At 43.9% G+C, this 23,939-nt stretch overlaps 1 protein-coding gene across 1 annotated transcript; it reads left to right on the top strand.

The window, feature by feature from the left end:
- Positions 1 to 6,404: 6,404 nt before the first annotated feature.
- CHRNA1 (cholinergic receptor nicotinic alpha 1 subunit) lies at positions 6,405 to 23,359 on the top strand. Its single transcript, XM_001091711.5, has 9 exons — positions 6,405 to 6,513; positions 11,244 to 11,389; positions 11,502 to 11,546; positions 13,201 to 13,310; positions 16,056 to 16,251; positions 16,729 to 16,966; positions 20,511 to 20,734; positions 22,156 to 22,395; positions 22,695 to 23,359. The coding sequence occupies exons 1-9, from the start codon at positions 6,471 to 6,473 to the stop codon at positions 22,824 to 22,826; spliced, it is 1,374 nt and encodes a 457-aa protein (XP_001091711.1). The 5' UTR covers positions 6,405 to 6,470; the 3' UTR covers positions 22,827 to 23,359.
- Positions 23,360 to 23,939: the final 580 nt, after the last annotated feature.

Genomic DNA, 23,939 nt, shown 5'->3' with positions numbered 1-23,939 from the left:
CTGCACTCCAACCTGGGTGACAGAGCAAGACCCTGCCTCAATTTAAAAAAAAGAAAAAAGAAAAAGAAAAGAAAAGCATATATAGTAAATCCCATTTGAAACTGTTTTTTTTTGAGACAGAGTCTCACTCTGTTGCCCAGGCTGGAATGCACTGGTGCTATCACAGTTCACTGTAACTTCCAACTCCTGGCCTTAAGTGATCCTTCTTCCTCGGCCTCCCAAAGCACTGGGATTATAGGCATGAGCCACTGGGCCCAGCCCTCTCTGGAACATTTGTAATGTTGTTGATTGGATCAAAACATTATATATTTATTATTGTTGAATATTATTGTTAGCTCATTACATTCATCATGTAAATATGCTGTATGCTGTTATTTTTTCTACTCAGAAAAAGGCACAAAACAACAACAACAACAAAATTCTTTTCACTCTGCTCCCACCAGCTCCCACCTAATTTCTTTGTTACCTTTTGCAGTAAAACCTCCAATTTTGCCCCCTTAAGCCGATTTCAGTCAGGTTTCACACACAGGAGGTTGCCAGTGGCCTCCATCGTGCTAAGCCCCATAGCCGTTTCTGTCCTCATCTCATGGGCTCACCCCCACCCCCACCTCCTGCACTGGCCTTCACCAGGCTTCCAGAACTCTACCCTCTTGTGGACCTCCTCCTGCCTCACTGTGTCCTCCTTCTCAGTCTTCTTCGCTGCACTCCCCTCTTCTTCTCAACTTTTTTTTTTTAATGACACAGAGTCTCACTCTGTTGCTCAGGCTGGAGTGCAGTGGTGTGATCATGGCTCACTGAAGCCTCAACCTCTTGAGCTCAAGGGCTCCTCCCACCTCAGCCTCTCAAGTAGCTGGGACCACAGGCACACACCACAGTGCCCGACTAATTTTTTTATTATTTTTCATAGAGGTGAAGTCTCACTATGTTGCCTAGGTTGGTCTCAAACTCCTGGCCTCAAGTGATCCTCCTGCCTCAGCCTCCCAAGTTACTTACCAACTGTTTTTTGTTTTTTTTTGTTTTTTTTTTTTTTTTGAGATGGCGTCTCACTCTGTTGCCCAGGCTGGAGTGCAATGGTATGATCTTGGCTCACTGCAACCTCCACCTTCCGGGTTCAAGCGATTCTCCCGCCTCAGCCTCCTGAGTAGCTGGGATTACAGGTGCCCACCGTCATGCCTGGCTAACTATTGTATTTTTGTAGAGACGGGGCTTCACCATGTTGACCAGGCTGGTCTTGAACTCCTGACATCAGGTGATCCGCCCACCTCAGCCTCCCAAAGTGCTGGGATTACAGGCATGAGCCACCACGCCCGTCCTCCAACTTTTTAATGTTAGTTTTCTTCTCTTCTCTGCCTATACTGATTGCTTTGACCTTATCCTGTTGTGGCTTTAAGCAACATCTACTCTAGATCTCCCAAACTACTGACTCAGAAATCCAACTGCCTGCTCACATTTCTAATGGGCACCTCCGATTGATCACGTTCCAGGCAGAACCCTTCAATTTCCCCCGCCTTTAAACCTGCTCATCCACGGTCTTCCTAAATCCGCGTGTTGGCATTTAAATCCTTCCTTATGCTCAAGCCAAAACCCTGCAAATCATCTTAAACACCTGCCGTTTTCTTGCATCCTAGATCAAATCCTTCAGGAAATCCCATTAACCCTCATGTCAAAATACATTTCCCAAATCTAACGACTTCTTATCACCTTCACTGCAACCACTCTGGTCCAGTTCATCACCATCTACCTCAGGGATTACTGCAGTAGTAGCTCCTAATTTACACCCCGACAGCCTGGTGTCCTCAAAGCAGCCAGAGTCGACCTTTGACAGCATATGTCAGATGGTGTCACCCCTTGGCTCAAAACGCTGCAGAGGCTCCTCATCTCACAGAGAATGAAAGTCGAGGATGCATGTTGCATCCCCCTTCCCTTGGGCTGCTCCCTGACCTCATCTCCTAGCAGTTTCCCCACTCTCGCCCTGCTCCAGCCTGCCAGCTTCCTGGCTATGCCCGAGCACGCCAGTCCCATTCCCCTCAGGGACTGTGTTGCTGCTCACTCTGCCTGCAATGCTCCTGCCACAGATACCTGTCTGCATTTCCTTCAAATGCCACCTCCTCAGTGAAGCCCACCCTACCTGCTGTGTTTAAAATAGCCATCCTCTTCCAGCTGTCCTGGTCCCCTTTTATCCCACTCTGCTTTTTCTTTTTCCTGTAGCATTTCTTACCTGATGACACATTAAACAATTTACTTTCTAGTTATAACAATTTACTTATATAAATTACATATATGTTATTTATGTAACATATAAGAAAAAGATATATAAAGATATATATTTATATATAAATAAAAAGATATATACATATTTTTTACCATTTATATATTATATATGCTTACATATTATTACATAATATGTAAACATATATATTATATATGCTTACATATATTACATAATATGTAAACATATATATTATATATGCTTACATATATTACATAATATGTAAACATATATAAACATATATACATAAATATATAAACATATATTACATAATATATGTAAACATATATAAACATGTGATATATAATATATAGCCATATATTATATAACATGATATATAAAATTGTTTAAAGGATATATATCTTATTTGTATATTATATAACATATAATATATAAATAAATTGTAAAATATATATATATTTTTTAATTTTCCATCTCCTCCAATTAGAATGTGTTTTTCCTGAGCACCAGGAATCTTTGTCTGCTGGGTTTATTGATGTATTCCAAACGCCTAGAACACTGCTTGGCACATAGCAAAACCCAGTGAAAAAATTTTTAGTGAGTGAATGAATGGAATGTATGGAAAATGGGTCTGAACAGACACAAACTAAAACATTAAAATAAATATTCTGGGTAGAAGGAGAGCAGGTATTTTCATTCATCTGTTCTCTAATTTCTCTATAATAAATTCAAATTACTTGAATAATAAACTTTTAAATAAAAAATAGGTTACTCCTGAGGATAATATTAATAGCAGTTTTAGTAATTTATTTTAGTCTACGGTTTCAACTGTTCACCTTTAGAAGAAATTTGGTAAGCTAGTGGCAATGAGGGGGGAAGCCTCCAATGATATCACTGTGAAGACCCCATGCCAGGCAGTGGGAGAAATTCTGTCCTGAGTTGAGGTTCCCCTGACCCTGTAGGGAGTTGACTTGAGAGGTGGCAGATTGGAGAGAAGAGACAGAGAAGGAGAGGAAGCTAATACAGGGAGGGTTATTGAGGCATGTCTGTCATGGGCAACAGGGACTCACTCCCACAGAGAGACATCGTAGGGCACGCTTGGGGGTGACCCAGTCCAAGGGGTGAGGGAGAGGGGATATTTATACTCCAACATTGGTTGAGGCCTGTTTCTGTAGGCAGTAACACTTCTGCATCTCAGGCTTGTTTCATGTGTTCCCATCGCCAAAAAAAAAAAGAAAAAAAAAATCCCTCAGTTACAAGGTTGCAGGCATTGGCAGTAAGCAGAAAGCCAGAGGCACCTGGGTGGGCACAGAAAAGTTCTCAACAGATTCCTCAGTTCGACCCAGTTCTGCTGTGTGGGTGGGACTCCCGTGTCCGTTGCTGTCTGAGGTTCCTGGCTATGCCCCTGGGAGGTTCTTCCTTGCCCACTTTCCCTCACTCACTGCCACATTTGAAGGAGGGGATGGAGAGAGCACCCTTTTTGGAAGACTGTGCAGATCTTGGAGCCTGCTTTCAGGCTGTGCGTGTTTGGGAACTCAAGGACTGCTTTAAACCTTGAACAACCAAAACTTTTGTAGCCTGGGTTAGTGAATTCTTTGGCAATATAATTCCTTCAAATACTGAGTAAGCTTCTGCAATATTTGTTTCCAACATTCCCACGTGCCTATATACACACATGGGCTTCTTTCCTGGACACACCTTTCCAATCGGATGTATTTATTTGCATCCTAACCACTATACCTCTCTCCTTCAACTTAATAGCAGCCATCGTGAAGCCATCTGAAAAAAATAAGCTAGGCTATGAAGAAAGCATCCTTAAAGTGATCTTTGCTGTTGTGATGAAGCTGCCTGTTTAAACACAAATCTTAAAGGGCTTTGGTTGCTCAAAGCCTTTATTCCATGTTTTCACTTACTCTTTGAAGTTCAAAACAGAAGACTCCACATTTCTGGACTCATTCTATTTCTTTTCATTTCTGCTCTTGAACCAGCACATTTTTGCCTCAGCTCAGCTCTTCCTTGTACTGACTTGCTAAACAAAGCCAGAAAGAGCTATCGTGCACTAACTTTGGGTTTACCAACCTCTTCTCCGGGAGTTACGGGCTCAGTAGACACGTTGTTCACCAAGTAATTGAGGACAACAGTTTATGAAATTATTTGGTACTATATAACATGGGTCTTCATCTTTTCAGCCTCCAATATCAATTTTCTTGCCTTCTGCTGCAGTGCTACATATTTTAGAATTTATTTATTTATTTATTTATTTTTTTTTTTTTTTTTTTTTTTTTTGAGACGGAGTCTCGCTCTGTCGCCCAGGCTGGAGTGCAGTGGCCGGGTCTCAGCTCACTGCAAGCTCCGCCTCCCGGGTTCACGCCATTCTCCTGCCTCAGCCTCCGGAGTAGCTGGGACTACAGGCGCCCGCCACCTCGCCCGGCTAGTTTTTTGTATTTTTAGTAGAGACGGGGTTTCACCATGTTAGCCAGGATGGTCTCGATCTCCTGACCTTGTGATCCGCCCGTCTCGGCCTCCCAAAGTGCTGGGATTACAGGCTTGAGCCACCGAGCCCGGCCTTAGAATTTATTTTTAACCTCAGGATACTAGTGCAAAGGGCTAAACTTTTTATTAATTATGGAACACTAGCTGCTGTACAAATAAACCCAAGGATTTTGATGGCTCAACACAATACATGTTTTGTTTTCACTGAAATAGTGCTGGGTGGTGACCAGGTGGGTAGGGGGTTCCCCCTCCATGCAGTCGTTCAAGGATTTAGAATATCAAAAGCAACACACACCTTCAGAACATGGTTTCTAAGGTTGCCCCGGGGACCATGTCCATTCTAGCCGGTCAGAAAGCTGGAAGGGCAGGGCTGAGTCTGAGAATATTTTTCCACTCATGCCACTGGCCAGAGGTCAGTCTCATGGCTGCATTTAGATGGAAGGGGCTGGTCAGAGGGTGGGGGTTGTATTTCTCCCACAGGGCTATTCCGTGGAAGGGAGAGAACTAAATTTGTTTTAGCAAACAGTTAACTGATCTCCCACAGTTTAAACAAAAAATATAAATAGTATGAGCTTGCAGCTCTCTCCTCTGCCCTCCGAGCCCCTTCTCTAATGATTTGTTCGAATCCACTGGAATGAGAGGATCTGTCAGGATGTTGTCGTGGGCTTGAGGTGAGAGGACCTTTCTCACCTAGTTCCATGTGGGAAGGAGGCCTGGAAGGACAGGCAGGATACTTTTAAATAACTGTCTCCTTCTGTGAACCCACCTCACGCCCTGCAAAGAAGCGCAGCTCGGGTAACAATACTTCTCAGACTGAGAAATTACTAACTGCTGGTTTTCAGGATGTTTTTCAAGCAAAAGAATTGAAAAGCGGAACCACTCTGCTCTCTGCTTCCCTGAGTGAGAGAGTGGGCAGAGGAACGGATGGAATGAGGCAGGGACCCGGAACAACTGCTGATGCGGTGGGACACTTTTTCCCGGTAATTACTCTTCACTTGAATCACAGTGCACAGGACGTGGGCAATTTGCTCCAGCTAATGGTTCGTGTGGGATAGGTATTGCCTGATACAGAGGCAGGGGTTGGAACAACCACTCTGGGGGCCAGTAAAGTCAGTTTTATGGAAGAAGCTGTCTTTGTTAAAAACCAAACCCAATCAGCATGGGGGCTCTCCAGCAGCGGACTCAACACCAGCTACACTCTTCTGAAATCCAGGCAGTCACAAAAGCCCCCCGGCACCCTCAGCCTAACACTGAGGCAGAGGAAATGAAACTGAAGCCATGTTTGCAGAATGTGGATTTTTGTGGTTTAGGACAAACAGCTGACTATCTACTCAGACCAAATGTCCCTAATCAAATCAACCCACAGAGACGAGGTTCTGGTTTACACAAAAGGGAGGCGGTTTGCTCACCATTCAAAATAATTCCTTCCTTTCTATACATTTTTTTTTTTCATTAAGATCTGACTCCTGGTGCATTTAAAATATAACGCAGTTCATACTCAGCTTGTCAAGGGTAAGCAATTGTGTAAAGCGAGGCACATTTGTAATGGTGTACAGTGCCAGTAACTCCCTGGGCTCCAGGGCTGAGGGCAGCCCAGCTGTCGCTCCCGCAAACAGGTGGTGTAAAACAATAGCTCTAGTGAGCCGACTTGCTTTCCAAACCCTCCAGCAGCCAAGCGCCCAGTCAGAGTGCCAGTGAGAAGTACAGGCCACCACTCTGCCCTGGTCCACACCAGCTCCGGTGGCCCATGGAGCCCTGGCCTCTCCTCCTGCTCTTTAGCCTTTGCTCAGGTAAGTGCTGGGGTCAGGGGATCGGGGAGGGCTCTCCTTTGAGGCTAAAGTCCTGGAGGCCCCCAATCAAAGTCTTGCTTCTTTGATGAGACCACAAAACGGCAGATCCTCCCCAACCAGAGGCTGCTCTGTCAATTTCTTCCTGATGTTAGCTTGATTGAGTTTTTGGATAAAGATTTTTAGTTTGCGTTATCTAATTAAAATAGAAACTGCCTGATCAAAGACTTCAAGGTACACACACACGTCTCTCCCTCCATCATGCCTGGCAGCCAACTCATCCCTCTGAACACTCTGCACCACTTGTAGGACCTGGACCACTTGTGGACCATGGTAGTGTCCTGGGGTTCATATTTAAACAACGACAGAGACTTAGAACAGTGCCTTATAATCACAAACAATGGAATTAACAAGTCCTTTTACTGCCCCAGGAGAATTCTAATAATAAAGAGGACTGATTGACAGCTACATGTGCTGGAGATAGAAACCAGTTAATAATCGTAACTAAACTCTCTCCACAGAGACAGAAGTATTTTGTAATTTTTTTGAATTTGTGAAATAAAAAAGAAATTCCATATGAATGCATTCCTATCTACTTTTTTTTTTTTTTTTAAAGGATGTTACTATATATAGGTTTGGGTTTGAATTGAAACTATAAAACCTTGCACGGCATTTGACCTGCATTCTACTCTGGAATGTGTCCTAACACAGCAGCTGAAACACCATCCTGAATCCCAGACTTCCGCTAGAGGGAAACAGGAGATGTTTGCTGATTGCTTCACATAAAAGTTTACTGGTGATATCATCCCAACTGAGAAACAAGGTGGCTGACATCCTGTGATTTTTCATTTCCAATATTGCTCTGAAAAACACAGGCCTTCTGGGCAAGAGGCAAAAAGCTTTATTATTAATTTTTTCAAATAGCAGAGTTGAGTGAAAGAGCCTAAACTCAGATAAATTATATCCTGTGGGATTTGGACTCTGTCCAATCAAAGCTGACTTGGTGTGTGTGTGTGTGTGCAAAACGACACTCACTGAAAAATTCTTAAATGATATGCTTTAATGTAAAAATCCTTAAGAGAGCTCTTAGGATTTTGGTTATTGCTAACCAAAAATGCATGATTAGCTTGTTAAAGAAGTATGTGATATGTATTTAGGGCAAATCTCGAGTTTGCTGGCATTGATTTCCATGGGTGTTTTACAGAAATTTAGAGCTAGATCAGGCAGTCCAACATCCTCAATTTTTTATTACAAGGAAGCTAAAGCTGACCTGCCCAAGGTCACTTAATTTATACATTTTGGAATGTGGTCAGTTGGAGACTCGGTTTATTACATTCACAGTCAGAAAACACAGCCTGAACTAGCCAAAGGTAGCAAGAGATACAGGATCAGGTTAAGATAATAATGATCTAAGATAATAATGATCTAAGATAATAATGATCTAATAAGGACTAGTAACAGTTCAAACTTTGTTTTGACCAGCCCGGGGAGCTATTTCCTACAGACAAATACAAACTGAACCAGTGTGGTACAAAAGGAACACTTTGAAATTGTGGTTGAGTTTCCCTTCTTAGAATCAGTCCTTTGTGGACAAAATTGTCATTTATATCAGGGACCTTTTTCTTGTGTTAGCTTAACACAGCGTGATCTCTGTTCTATTTATACAGCACTTTTCACTTCAACTTTTTCTTCTCTTTGCCTCTGGAATCCCAAGCACTTCATTGCCATCTTTCTTATGGCATATCACTTTCCAACTTGTTCACAGTTATTTACGTAAATGACAAATGTCAATCTCCATGAGGGTAGGAAGAAGGATTCACTTTTGAATATCTCAGAGGTCCCAGAATAATGCCTTGCTTACAGTAAACGCTCAATAAATAGTTCATGAATAAATTAATGTTACCATCATCTGACTAAAGATTACAAATATAATCTTGCTAAAAAGGGAGATTTGACATTATTTAATATTTTATCTGCATATTTGTTTATTTATGCCCTACCTTTTTACAAAAGTATTTACTGTGATTCACTGAATCCGTGAAGAACTAATCCAACTCTCCAGGCCATATTGGAGTTGGGAAGGGAATCATAGAGTTCTGACTTTGAGTCCTGTGAGTTTTCTATCACTCTACCCTGCTTTGGGGAGGAAAAAAGAAAAGAATACCAGTGAACCAATCTAAGAAATGAAGCCCTCCTTCCTTACAAATTCCTTAAGGAAGGAACAGACACCTTGTTATTGGCTAGGGTGGGAGAGGAGGAGGTGACTGTCGCTGAAATGCTGATTATGCCTGCTTCTGTCATCCTCCCCTTCCTCTTAGTGGGCCATAGGGTTGCTCTGCGTAGTCCTCCTGCTACATAATGCTGACCATCTGCTCTGTCCTCTGCTTTCTAATATGTTCTTCCTGTCAAACTGGAGTGAACAGTCATTTAAAAATAAGCAGCCCAAGGCAAGGCCAAAGCAACAGCTTCAAATTCAGTGGCCAAGGCGCTCAGTAATCCATTCCAGTCTGCAACCCCACCGTGGGAGGGATGAGGCCCAGGATAGAAAATGTATGGAGGACAGAAGGATTATCAAGTCCCAGGGGCTCAATGGGGTGGTTGCAAAAACTGGATCTTCAAACAACATATTCCCTTCAAGAGTCCTCAGATGCAGATGGTTTTGGGGAAATGTCATGTGAAATCTCTGCATGGTTGGGCACTGAGTGCCCTTGGAACATTTTGGGTTCAGAAAATTTGTGAAACTAGCCATGTGAGGTGGCTCTTGCCTGTAATCCCAGCACTTTGGGAGGACAAGGTTGGTGGATGGCTTGAGCTCAGGAGTTTGAGACCAGCCTGAACAACGTGGCAAAACCCCGTCTCTACAAAAAATACAAAAATTAGCTGGGTGTGGTGGTGCGCACCCAGGTAATTTTTGTATTTTTTTATAGAGATGGGGTCCCAGCTGCTTGGTTGGGGGAGGCTGAGGTGGGAGGATTGCTTGAGCCTGGGAGGTCGAGGCGGCAGTGAGCTGTGATTGTGCTACTGCACTGCAGCCTCAGCAATAACCTGTGGAAAGGGGAGATCTGGTTACGTGAATGAAGGCAAATGCATCATGTGTCTACTTCCTCTCCCAGCTCTGAACACACAGTCCCCAATGCACGGAAGGCTTGAGTTACAAAGATCCTTCATAAGACACTTGGGATTTGGAACACATTTTCTCCTAGGAATAGTGGCACTTGCAGTTGTGAGTTTCCAGGACAGCTCACAACACACTGTTAGTATCAAGAGTTAGTGCAGGAGCTCAGCGCAGAATGACAGGATTCTAAACCGAGCTTTGCCCTTACTGGTCACATGACCTTGGACAAGTGGTCCAACCTCCCTGAATCTCAGGTGAGGATATCTGCCCGCCTGCTTCATCTGAGGCTGATGAAGATTGAAAAGAGCTGTAGATAGAAAAGGGGGCCGTGGGTTCTGAGAGTATTAGATGATATTGCTCTCTATCCTGAAGGAAATGTAGTAAAGATTCCTTGGAATCGCTCGTGTTCCAAGTAGGAGCCCCAAACCCAGGTCAACAAAGCACAGTTTTCACTCTACTTTAACAAGTTAACTAGGACGTGTACCTGCCAGCAGTGGTATTTTTTAAAAATCGTGGTCAAATACCCATTTCATAAAATTTACCATTTTAACTGCTTTAAAGTATACAATTCAGTGGCATTAAGTACCTTCACATGTTATATGACCATCACCACTATCTATTTCCAGAACGTTTTCATCACCCCAAAGGGAAACATCATGCATATTAAGGAGTCTCACCCCATCCCTCTCTCCCCCCAGTCCCTGGTAACTCCTGCTCTGCTTTCTCTCTGTATGGATTTACCTATTCTGGATACTTCATGTAGATGAAATCATACAATATTTGCCCCATTATGTCTGGCTTCTTTCACTTAGCAAAATGTTTCCAAGCTCCATCCATGTTGTAGCATGTGTCAGTACATCATTCCTTTATTCCTTTTACTTGTCTGAATAATAGTTCATATGTATACCATAATTTGTCCATCCATTTACCTGTTGATGGACACTTGAGTTGTTTTCACCCTTTGGCTATGGTAAATAATGCTGCTCTTCTTTTGGGTGTGGACCTAGGAGTGGAATTGCTGGATCGTATGGTAACTGTGTTTAACTTGTTGAGGAACTGCCATTTTACATTCCCACCAGCAACATATGAGGTTCCAGTTTCTCTGCAGCCTTCCCAACCCTTGTTATTTTCCACTTGTTAATTATGGCCACTCTAGAGGGTTTGAACCAGCATCAGTTTTGGCTGTTCATGGCATCATGAGATCTGACGCAGCCAGTACAAGATTTCATTACACTGCTCTGAAACACCAAGATTGGCTTTTTTGTGGGCTTTTTTTTCGTGTGTGTGTGTGTGCCTGTGTGTGTGTGTGTGTGTGTGTGTGTGTACCTGGCAAACTTGATTCAGCCATGCTGTATTTAGGAATGTCACCTGTCCAAAGTACAAGTGTTGTGATTATCTGGCATACCCCACTGTCACCGGGTAAGGGACTGCACCAGTAACTGTAATTGGAAAACAACTTAAGGCAATAACGGCTGCATTTGGGAGCCTTTCAACAAGGAGGGCTGTGTGCCTTCCATTAGAAGGAAGGAACTGAGGCATGAGCCTCAGTTCCTCATGTTCATGTGTTTGGAGGGTGGGGAGCAGAATCTGACAGTGTGGGTGTCATCTGCTGTCTCAGCTGGCCTCGTCCTGGGCTCCGAACATGAGACCCGTCTGGTGGCAAAGCTATTTAAAGACTACAGCAGCGTGGTGCGGCCAGTGGAAGACCACCACCAGGTCGTGGAGGTCACCGTGGGCCTGCAGCTGATACAGCTCATCAATGTGGTGAGACAAGAGCACTGGGGGCTGCCCACACACCCGGACCTCTCACCCCTGAGTTTCCTCCCCTGGGTCCCCTCTCTCCCCCCAAAAAATGATGCCTTATTTTTTTTTCCAGGATGAAGTAAATCAGATCGTGACAACCAATGTGCGTCTGAAACAGGTAACTTAGCCAGATAATCGCATATATGTCACTTTTATTCACCTGAAATTAAACCCGGGCCCAGAGGAAATCAATCTGGGTAACAGGGATATATACCAAAATGTTGAAAGTAGATATTTGGAGATGGTGAAAGCATGGATCCTGTTTGGTTTCAGTTTTGCTTTTTTTTTTTTTTTTTAAACTTTAGGGCTTTTTCTGTGTGTATTAGTTTGCTAGGGCTGCCATAACTGGGTGGCTTAAACAACAGAAATTTATCATCTCACAGTTCTGGAAGATAGAAGTCCAAAGTCTAGCTATTGGCAGGGTTGGTCCCTTCTGAGGGCTGTGGGGAAGAATCTGTCCTAGGCCTCTCTCCTCAGCTTGTAGATGACTGTCTTCATGTTCAGATGGCGTTCTTCTTGTGTATGTAATACATATACGTATGATATATATGTATATTTAAATTCATGTATATATCTTTAAATTCCCCCTTTCTATGAAGACACCAGTCATATTGAATGAGAGTCTATTTTAATGACTTCATTTTAACATAATTACCTCTCTAAAGAACCTATCTCCAAATTAGGTCACATTCTGAAATACTGGGAGTTAGGGCTTCAGCGTGAATTTTAGGGGGACACAACTGAACCCATAGCATTGTGCTTTCCAGTTTTGCTGCAATGGGCACATAGAGGTGGAGTACCCCTTTCCCAAAATGCTTGGGACCAGAAGTGTTTCAGATTTTGGATTTTTTTTTAATTTTGAAATATTTGCATATACTCACCAGTTAAACATCCCAAATCTGAAAATCTGAAATTCAAAATTCTGCAATGAACATTTCCTTGAGTGTCACGTTGGTGCTCAAAAAGTTTTGGATTTTGGAGCATTTCAGATTGCAGATTTGGGATCCTCAACCTGTATTACTTTTCTTTTGAGACAGAGTCTCACTCTGTCGCCCAGGCCAGAGTATAATGGCACGATCTCGGCTCATTGCAACCTCCACCTCCCAGGTTCAAGCAATTCTCCTGCCTTAGCCTCCCAAGTAGATGGGATTACAGGTGTGCACCATCACGTCTGGCCAATTTTTGTATTTTTAGTAGAGATGAGGTTTCACCATGTTGGCCAGGCTGGTCTCGAACTCCTGACCTCAGGTGATCCACCCGCCTCAGCCTCCCAAAGTGCTGGGATTACAGGCATGAGCCACCACGCCCAGCCATTACTTTTATAATGTAGAAAAATATATGGTACTTTTTAAAAATGATGCTGCCTGCTTGAGGAAAATGTTCACACTAGGATCTTTCTCCTTTCCTGGGGGTGGACAGGGTGACATGGTAGATCTGCCACCTCCCAGAGTGACTTGGGGGGTTCCTTTGTTTTCTCATCTGTAGAATGAGGTCAGTAATCACCCTCCCTCATGGGACTGTTGTGAGGACTAAATGAGTTAATATAGGTAAGGTGGTTGAAACAGTGTGAGCACATCATCAGTGCTGTTTGCTGTTCTTATTTACTGAAGTGAAAGCTGAATTCTGAATCCAACTTTTCTTATGGAAGCACAATTTCTGTCAATACTGAATTCCCATGCACATCAGGGCTCTTGATAATCTTAGATTTTAAAAATAAATCTAATAATCTCCTGTTTTTGACTTTTTAATTAGCTGTATGTCTTTGTTTCTAGCAATGGGTGGATTGCAACCTAAAATGGAATCCAGATGACTATGGCGGTGTGAAAAAAATTCACATTCCTTCAGAAAAGATCTGGCGCCCAGACTTTGTTCTCTATAACAAGTGAGCAAACTGCATGGGTGGTGGAGGGCGCTCCTGGGGCAGGTGGAGTAAAGTGCCCTAATGGAAGGGCTGCGCGCTCGGAATGCTTCTCACCACTGCTAATATTAAATCACCCAGGATGGTGGCTTACACCTATAAACTCAGCACTTTGGGAGGCCACGGTGGGAGGATTGCTTGAGGCCAGGAGTTTGAGATCAGCCTGGGCAACGTAGCAAGACAACGTCTCTAGAAAATTAAAAAAATAAATCACTCTAAACCAAGAGCCAAGTTGATGGGCTAGGGATGCCATACGGTGTCTCATGACTTAAAGAGAAAGGATTACTGCAGCCAAATTGAATCCAGGCTGAGCGTGGGGGACATTTGATCCCTGAGAGCCCCTGAAGCACGTGTGGCAACTTTCCAAGGCACCCAAATACCCTATCGCTGAGTTCCTTGGAATCCAGTGTCCTCCCTACCAAATATTTCTGAGCCTACTGGGGTTGTTACTCATCACATCCTGAACGCCTTCCTGACACCCACTGCTGCTGTTGGCCTGGGATGCCTTCACTGCCCGTCCACTGGGCCCCACGACAGACTGCATGTTGTGAAATTATAATATTATTCAAGACGTGCTAGTCTAATGACACATTCATTAGCATACGCCCTTCATTTGTCAGGAAATGCTCATTTTCAAAAAGCATCCTTCCAGAAGCATGCGACACCGGCCCGGAGGATTTATGGTCTGACATTATACAACATGTGTTGGGGGTCTACAAGCTGTGTGTTCTAGCAGACTCAGGGAAGGTGACAGGGCTAGTGGATGAAAACCATACCCTTTAAGGCAGGCCCTTTCAAGCTTCGATTTTCTGCCACATGTTGTCCAATTATACCTGGGGTTCAAGTTTGAGCCAAATTTTTCGATCATTTGTGTAACCTTTTTGGACAAATGGGCTGATAAAGTATCTTTCAGTTCCTCTTCCAGTAGGAATCTGAGAAGAGCAATTAAAATCCTTTGGTTCTTTTGCCAAACTCACTGAGGAACACCCTGGTGAGGAGAGAACTCTGTTTTACTTGCTTACTGGGAGAGACTGAGACAATCCTATGACTCTGCCCTTCGGGCTGCTTTGCGTGGGTCCAGTGCCACACAGTTTTCCAGGTACAGAGCCCACTTCAGTCCCAAGGAAAAACCAATGGGAAGAAAACCTCTTGATTTATGACATGAGGGACCAACATATGCTATGATGTGCCTGAAATCCCACTGAGACAGACCCCATCCCGCCCATTCAACACCTATTCTAACACCCTGCCCTCTGCTAAATCCCTTGAACACAGACTGTTGTTTATGGAAAGAGTAAGTTGTCCACTGAATAAGGCCAGCAGAAGTGGCTTATTTTGTTTTTTTAGAACCTCCCATGGTGTCTGTATTTTTAAAAATAATAAATCATTGCCAACAGTTGAAAACCAAGAAATATCACATTAAAATCTGTTTTTTAGCCTCTCTAGAAAAATCCAACATTGAAACTTCCAGAATTTTTTTTGAGACAAGGTCTCTCCTCAGTTCCTCAGGCTGGAGTGTTGTGGTGTGATCATAGCTCATTGTAACCTTAAACTCTGAGGGGCTGAGGCAGGAGAATGGCGGGAACCCAGGAGGCAGAGCTTTCAGTGAGCCGAGATCACGCCACTGCACTCCAGCCTGGGTGACAGAGCGAGACTCTGTCTCAAAAAAAAAAAAAAAAAAAAAAAAAAAAAAAAAAAAAATCTAGGTTTCCAGCTTCTGAGGAAGAATCCAAATCTGGCAAGATTGGGCCTTCATTCCCACACGAGCACATCAGGGAACACTGCAAGGTGGCACCTTCCTGACAGGAGAGAGGGGCAGTCTGTTCAGCAGTGTCACCCTGCACTCATTCCTCACCTGTCTGGCCCTGGAGGTATCTGAGTTTGTGACTCCACTCCAGAGAGTTCTAAATCGTTCTTTAAAAAGCAGTAGGCCAGTCAGGCACGGTGGCTCACTCCTGTAATCCTAGCAGTTTCAGAGGCCAAGGCAGGCGGATCACTTGAGGTCAGGTATTCAGGGCCAGCCTGGTCAACATGGTGAAACCCAGTCTCTATTAAAAATACAAAAAATTAGCCAGGTGTAGTGGCGGGCGCCTATAATCTCAGCTACCTGGGAGGCTGAGGCAGGAGAATTGCTTGAACCCGGGAGGTGGAGGTTGCCGTGAGCCAAGATTGCACCATTGCACTCCAGCCTGGGCAACAAAGCGAGATTCTGTCTCAACAACAACAACAACAACAACAAAAGTAGTAGGAGGCCCCTTCCCTAACCTGCTTGTCACAGTAACGAGCCCCTGGAGGTGCTTTTATGTAAAATTCCTGTTTTTTTTCCCCCAACACAGTACATCAAGGAGGCAATAGATGAAGATTAACATTACAAATACTCCTGAGGGTGGAAAAATAATCTGGGATGCAGTGGACCCACGTTACCTGTTATTTCTTTAAACCTGTGGGTTCCTACATTCTTTCCCAGATACTCAGATTCAGGGTTTACTTAGAGGGTGTGCAGGACTCGGTATTTTTAACAAGCACTCCAGTGATTCTTATTATCAAGTTTGGGAAACATTGTAATAGATAAGAAGTGACACTGCCCAAAAGAGCGCTTCTATAATTAGCACCTGAATAATTAACAGCTGTCTCCTGTTAACATTCCCAAGCGGAATGGAATGCTCATCTGTCACTTGGAGCCATTTTCCTCTTTTATCCCAATTGTAGTGCAGATGGTGACTTTGCTATTGTCAAGTTCACCAAAGTGCTCCTGGACCACACTGGCCACATCACATGGACACCTCCAGCCATCTTTAAAAGCTACTGTGAGATCATCGTCACCCACTTCCCCTTTGATGAACAGAACTGCAGCATGAAGCTGGGTACCTGGACCTATGACGGCTCTGTCGTGGCCATCAACCCGGTAGGTGGTGGCCACATATGATAAGGGTGGTTTCAGGAAAAGTGTGATTCGGGTCTCCAACTTTTCCTGGGAAAATCATAGGCTGTCAGTACCAGTTAGAACTCAGGAATCATCCAGGTTGATGGTTCGAGTTGTTTGGCAAGGGAGAACAAAATGGGAGCTTAAATTAATTTGTTACGCCCAGGCTCAGTCTCAAAAATTTTGATGTAATGGGCCTGGGTGGCAGTAGGGCATCAATATGTATTAAAGCTCCCAGGTGACTTGAATGTGTAGCCAAAATGGAGAATGCTACTAGTCCAAACGCCCTTATGTTATAGGAAAGGAATCTAAGACCCCAAAGAAGTAGTGCCCCAGAGTCCCTCCTGGGTGTGTGACCCACAGAGCTGGAATCTGTGGCCTTGTCACTGCTGATTACAAAACGCTGCCCCTCATCAGGGTGACCTGCCTGGGATTTCGAAACCTCATTTCCTTTCTCAGGAAAGCGACCAGCCAGATCTGAGCAACTTCATGGAGAGCGGAGAGTGGGTGATCAAGGAGTCCCGAGGCTGGAAGCACTGGGTGTTCTATTCCTGCTGCCCCAACACCCCCTACCTGGACATCACCTACCACTTCGTCATGCAGCGCCTGCCCCTCTACTTCATCGTGAATGTCATCATCCCCTGCCTGCTCTTCTCCTTCTTAACTGGCCTGGTATTCTACCTGCCCACAGACTCAGGTGGGTGCAGTTGCCATGACGGCTGCTGCTGACGCTGATGGGTCTCGTGCTGCTATTTTGGGGAAAGCCAGAAATAATCATGTGCTAACAAACAGGCAGATCGACCCGAACCATCATCATTAGGAGGGTGTATTTGCTGAGTGGGCGTGTGCAGTGGTGAGAGTCACCGTGAGTGGAGTTCACAGCTGGGGCAGACATCCAGAGCGGCAGGGAGTTGAACATGACCCTCAAGATGCACGTTGTAGCTCAGGCTGGTTAAAGTACATTAACCACCAATACCTATTTGCTGAATACCAACTGTGTGCCCAGAAATGTGCTGGGTAAGGTGTGTGATCCCAGACACTTCTCATGCCATTTCCACGATGAAGTCACCTTCTATATACTGAATAATCCTGGTCTTGCTCCTTTACCCGCTGCTCACCACTTGAAAATAGATTCTGCATATAGAGATATGCAGAATCTATTTCCAGACGGCGGCATCTTCACACACAAGACCTTACTTCCCAAGTGGCTATTCTTTCTCACATATCAGCCTAGACAACTTACTCACCTCCTACTGAGTAATCATATCTGTGACATAATTTTATCAAACAACAACAATCTACTAGAAAGGAGGAAAGGGTACCCATCTGCCTGCCCGCAAGTCACTATTCATAAACAGTTTACGGCAGACAAGTTTGGAAAAAAGAAAGATGCTACAGACAGACCTCAAGTTTATGACAGGTAGCAATTTTTATCAAAATGACTTAAAAAAACACCCACGAAACTTTAAATCCAACTTGCCAACTAGGAAAAAAGATTATTCATTTACTCAATGAATATTTGCTGAACAAATATTATGTGGCAGATAGACCGTAGAGAATAAGACAGAAAGTGCCTCACCCCACAGAGTGCATGGTCCAGTGACTGCATTCGGGGTTTTGTTTTTGTTTTTGAGACTGGGTCTCACTCTGTTGCCCAGGCTGGAGTACAGTGGCGTGATCACGGCTCACTGCAGCCTCAACCTCCTAAGCTCAAGTGATCCTTTCACCTCAGCCTCCTGAGTTGCTGGGACTACAGGCATGTGCCACCACACTTGGCTCATTTTTGTATTTTTTGTAAAAATGGCGTTGCACCATGTTGCCAAGGCCAGTCTCAAACTCCTGGGCTTAAATGATCCGCCCACCTCGGCCTCCCAAAGTGCTGGGATTATGGGTGTGAGCCACTGTGCCTGCCCTGCACTCGTTTTTAAATAAATTATTGCAAACACAATTTTTTCAATCTTCTAATCAAATGCAACTTTTTACATTAAAAAAATAAATAAATAGAGATGGAGTCTTGCTATGTTGCCCAGGCTAGTCTCAAACTCCTGGCCTCAAGTGATCCCCCCTGCCTTGGCCTCCCAAGGTGTTAGGATTACAAGCATGAGCTACTGCACCAGGCCCTCAAATGAAACTTTTAAAAATAAAAACACTGTCGGGGCATTATAGGAACTAACAAGAGTCTCTATAAACCTTAAATGATTTGCACTTGAAAAGCACTTAGGGGCCAGATGCAGTGGCTCACGCCTGTAATCCCAGCACTTTGGGAGGCCGAGGCGGATGGATCACTTGAGGTCAGGAGTTTGAGACCAGCCTGGCCAACATGGTGAAACCCCATCTCTATTAAAAATACAAAAAATTAGCCAGGTGTGGTGGCACATGCCTGTAATCCCAGTTACTTGGGAGGCTGAGGCAGGAGAATCGCTTGAACCCTGGAGGCGGAGGTTGCAGTGAGCCGAGATGGCACCACTGAACTCCAGCCTGGGCAACAGAGTGAGACTCCGTCACAAAAAAAAAGAAAGAAAGAAAGAAAAGAAAAGAAAGAAAGAAAAGAAAGAAAGAAAGAAGGAAAGAAAGAAAGAAAGAAAGAAAGAAAGAAAGAAAGAAAGAAAGAAAGAAAGAAAGAAAGAAAGAAAGAAAGAAAGAAAGAAAAGAAAGAAAGAAAGAGAAAGAAGGAAGGAAGGAAGGAAGGAAGGAAAGAAGGAAGAAAAGCACTTAGGACAAAGATTATGCTTGATGATAAATGTTGGCTATTATTATTATAATTATTAATCAAGAAATTTTATATAAGCGGACAAATATTTTGTATTTGTAGTTGTCTTCTTTTTCACTTGGAAAGGTTTTCCTACCCACCAGGTAGAACTGACAATATGTTGTTAGCATCCGCGCTGTATCCTATACATACACACACATTCTATACATATTCTAGAATCTGGAAGCAGCCAGTAGGGGAAAGCTTCATCATTGAAAGCAGGGTAACACAAGGGTTTCCAGCAGCACCAACAGCAAGGCCAGCCCAGGGAAAGTCCCTCCCAGAGCTTCTCTGCTGCATCTAGTAAAAGATTTTTCATTTACTCAATGAATATTTGTTCAACAAATATTCATTTGTGAGGTCAAGCCTCACAAAAATACCTCAGTGCCATTCAGCCCCTGACCTTCCTGCTGCCAAGTTTGCCCAGCCAAAACCCTCCTGAGATCAAAGGGTCTGCAGAAAAGAGGTGGGGGCTGCGGAAATCCCTGCTCCATTAGTATGCAAAACAAAACAAACAAAACAAGAAATAAGTGAGAAGACAAACTTCCTCTTACATGAAAATGAGACAGTGAGTGGTGTGAAACCACCGTATCAGAAGATCACTCAGGATGCCAAGGAGAACTCCTTAGCCTTTCGGATTTTGTCCTTTTCTTGGGTTTTGGTGTTACAGCTTGCTCCCTTAATAACAGAAAGAAACATGTACTTCCAGGCTGCCCATTCATCTGCTGGGTAATAAGTAGGCCAGGGGTGATTCAGTTTTATGAGGTTTAATGCATCCTGCTGCAGATGGGAAATGCCACACCGAGTCCAGCTTGTCCACCCAGAACTCCTATCAGTTTCCTGGGTTCCACCAAGGATCAGAAATCTGGAGCATGAGATGAAATATTGTTCCGTTTTCTGCTTGGCAGCCTCTAATGGAAATGCTTGCCACTGGCTGCTGTCAGAAAAGTTAAGGTATGGAGGTTACACAGGAAATTCTGCAGAAAAAAATGCTTTGAGATTTCCCAGAATAATGCTTTGAGAACATGTCGGTCACATTCCTCTTACCCTTGGGTTTCAGTGAATGAGTTTGCTTGGGCTGCCACAAAAAACACCACAGACTGGGAGGCTTAGATAACAGAAATGTAATTTCTCACAGTTCTGGAGACTAGAATTCCAAGATCAAGGTGCCAGCAGAGTTGGTTTCTTGTGAGGCCTCTCTCCTTAGTTTGTAATGGCCATCTTCTTCCTGTGTCCCATGGCCTTCCGTCCACGCATCTGTGTCCTAATTCCTCTCCTAATAAGGACACCGGTCATACTTGATTACTCACTACCCCATATCACCTCATTTTCATTTAATTACCTCCTTAAAGTCCCTGTCTTCAAATAGAGTCACGTTCTGAGGTCCCAGGACTCAGGACTTCCACATAGAAATGGTGGGGTGGGAGGAACATTGCAGCCCAACCCAGATAGGTGGTTGTGGGATTTTTTTTTTTTTTTTTTGTCTTTCCAGGGGAGAAGATGACTCTGAGCATCTCTGTCTTACTGTCTTTGACTGTGTTCCTTCTGGTCATCGTGGAGCTGATCCCCTCCACGTCCAGTGCTGTACCCTTGATTGGAAAATACATGCTGTTCACCATGGTGTTCGTCATTGCCTCCATCATCATCACCGTCATCGTCATCAACACACACCACCGCTCACCCAGCACCCATGTCATGCCCGACTGGGTGCGGAAGGTGAGTGGGGAGGCCCTTGCAGACTCCACGTGGGGGCACATCTACAGGCCTCCCCTTCGAGGAACCAATGGGTTTCTAGCTAATACTTGGGGCTATTTAGGAACTGAGTTCTTTTTTTTTTTTTTTTTTGAGACGGAGTCTCGCTCTGTCGCCCAGGCTGGAGTGCAGTGGCACGATCTCGACTCACTGCAAGCTCTGCCTCCTGGGTTCACGCTATTCTCCTGCCTCAGCCTCCTGAGTAGCTGGGACTATAGGCGTTCACCACTAGGCCCAGCTAATTTTTGTATTTTTAGTAGAGATGGGGTTTCACCGTGTTGGCCAGGATGGTCTTGATCTCCTGACCTTGTGATCTGCCCACCTCGTCCTCCCAAGGTGCTGGGATTACAGGCTTGAGCCACCGCGCCCGGCTGGAACTGAGTTCTTTCTGGGCTTTAGAATTTTTGGAAGGAACTTTCTTTGGCCTCTTTTTAGGAATAAATAACTCCTGTAGCCTTCCCAGAGAGAAAAGAAAAACAGAATTAACAAAGCTCATTTCAAATTCAAGTTTAAAGAATCTCTTTAATTAGAGAAGATCAACAAACGGCTCTTTTTATTGAAATGCCGTGAAATTCTCGAGATTTCTTTTGTATGTTTTCCAATTTGTGAACAGACTGGCTGACTTTTTGCTGGTGAAATCATCTGTTGAGAATAGAATGAGGGCTAGAGATGCGGGGTTCCTCATAAGAGAGGGTCAAAAGGTGACTTTTAGTGAAGGACTTGCTCTCAAATATTTACGTTACTGAATTTAAAAATTTAACATTTCAAATATGTCTTTCTTTGACAAAACTTAACAGAGACACTGAAGTCCAGGATCTTTTGTGCAGAATGTAAAATATTTGTCAGGAATTGACAAAAGAAGCTACTGCTCACAATGTACTCTTTTAGGAAGAGAGTTAAGAGTCCCTGTTTCTGTAAAGGCTGTTAGACGGCTCCTGGCAATACCTGTACTGCAGTTTCTTCAGGAACAGGAAACAGAAGAAAACAGTCTAGCTGTTTTGTGGGATATATTGGAAGTGGAGGCGCCCCTTCTTTAACCATTTGATCCGGGTGACACATTGCCAAGGCAGTTTCCATACCTGTAAGGGATCCTGAAGCTTTTAAGCTCATTGGTGGCCCCAGGTCGATGACTGCACATGGGCTCCCTCCGGTGGCGAACTTCTCACATTACAGAATCATCGCTGTTAACCATAGCCATTTCACAGGAAGGACACAGAGGGATCTTTGAAAAAATCTAGTATAGTTCTTTTGTTTTAAGGACAAGAAGACTGAAGCCCAGAAAAACTGAATGACCTGCCCCAAATCACACTGATAGTTCAAAGACAGAGTTTTATGCTTTCCTTGTGGACAATAATTCTCATGCATGGATTTCTTTTCTGTATTAGGTTTTTATCGACACTATCCCAAATATCATGTTTTTCTCCACAATGAAAAGACCATCTAGAGAAAAGCAAGACAAAAAGATTTTTACAGAAGACATCGATATCTCCGACATTTCTGGAAAGCCAGGGCCTCCACCCATGGGCTTCCACTCTCCCCTGATCAAACACCCCGAGGTGAAAAGTGCCATCGAGGGCATCAAGTACATCGCAGAGACCATGAAGTCAGACCAGGAGTCTAACAATGTAAGCTTTGTGGCTTGAAATCCACGCCTCTGGATTTAAATGGTCAAATGCATAAGCACAGATGGTGAGTTGACTTGACAAGTAGGTGGCATACAACAGGCAGCTACTGACCTGAGATGAACCCTGGTGACCACCTCTAGACCACCTTAGTAAGTTATCACTTTGTAAATAATCTATTCAAAAAATAAAGATAATGTCAGCCAAGGGATGGCAGGACTTAGAGATCTACAAATTAAAGGGCCCTTAGATGATGCAAACCACCTTAGGGAGACTCTGTCTAACATTTTCCTCTCTCCCAGGCAGCGGAGGAGTGGAAGTACGTTGCAATGGTGATGGACCACATTCTCCTCGGAGTCTTCATGCTCGTCTGCATCATCGGAACCCTAGCCGTGTTTGCAGGTCGACTCATTGAATTAAATCAGCAAGGATGAGCAGAAAGTGAGCTGAGCCTAGCTCTGCCCCAGAACCTACCAGAGCAAAGAAGGGCAGGAGAGGAAGATTTGTCTGCTTGCTACACTCGCACTTATCAAACGTGTAATCTTCTGTACTTATTATTGATAAGATTTACCTTTATGTAAGTTTATAGCCTTGAAGTGTTTTCACATTGCTTCTCCCTTTAGTTCTGCTGTCTCCCTGAAGAGTGAACCCTCTTTAGTAAATGAAACTAACCACTAAAAAAGTGTTCATTTCCAGTGTCTGGAAGAGTTTTTCCCAGGATAACTGAGGTTTTCTGTTGCATTGTCATTGCTGTTATATTTATGTGTTTACTTATTTTGTCTAACCACGAGACCACTAGGGAGTTGCTGATGTTCTTTTTAAAATGTAGTGTATCCTTTGCTTAACAGTCAGTTTTGTACCTACTAATAAAACCCCATCTACCAGTCCTAAAGAGATAAGGCATTTGATTCAGAGAGAGAGGGAGCAGTAGAAATGAAATAAACTAAAATGCAAACTGCATCAAAAATCCATGGGTTTTTTTGTTTGTTTGATTGTTTTTTGAGACAGGGTCTTACTCGTATCACCCAGGCTAGAGTGCAGTGGCCCCATCTCATCTCACTGCAGCCTCCATTGCCAGACTCAGGTGATTCTACAGGTGCACATCACTACACCCAACTAACTTTGGTATTTTTTGCAGAGACAGGGTTTTGTCATGTTGCCTAGGCTGGTCTCAAACTCCTGGGCTCAAGTGATCCGCCCACCTCGGCCTCCCAAAGTGCTGGGATTATAGGTGTGAGCCACTGCCCTTGATAAAAATTCCATATTTTAAAGCAGATTTCTAGACCTGAGAAGTCAGAGAAGGTTTACCTGTCTCATATGGCACCTGGGCTTGATCAGGGTCTGAAGGGAAACAAGTCCTAACAGTAGGGCCTGGGCACTGTGGAAATCGTCTTGCCTGTATGGGTTGACTTCATCCTCATACCCTTCATAAAATCTTAGAATGTCCCTATTTTACAAATGAGAAAACTAAATTTCAGGGAAATTCTGTAATGTCCCTATTTTACAAATGAGAAAATTGAATTTCAGGGAGGTAAAGTTCTCTGCTC

The sequence above is a fragment of the Macaca mulatta genome, chromosome 12, assembly GCF_049350105.2.
Source record: "Macaca mulatta isolate MMU2019108-1 chromosome 12, T2T-MMU8v2.0, whole genome shotgun sequence".
Lineage (NCBI taxonomy): Eukaryota > Metazoa > Chordata > Mammalia > Primates > Cercopithecidae > Macaca > Macaca mulatta.
The sequence above is the reverse complement of the archived record's forward strand: the minus strand, read 5'-3'. Positions and strand labels throughout refer to the sequence as shown.

What these genes read in the sequence shown, in the direction of transcription:
- CHRNA1 (XM_001091711.5), top strand. Translation starts at nt 6,471, where the DNA reads ATGGAGCCCTGGCCTCTCCTCCTGCTCTTTAGCCTTTGCTCAG. An exon ending in TGATACAGCTCATCAATGTG is followed by an intron (nt 11,390 to 11,501) that starts GTGAGACAAGAG and finishes TTTTTTTTCCAG; the next exon opens with GATGAAGTAAATCAGATCGT. An exon ending in GACTTTGTTCTCTATAACAA is followed by an intron (nt 13,311 to 16,055) that starts GTGAGCAAACTG and finishes TCCCAATTGTAG; the next exon opens with TGCAGATGGTGACTTTGCTA.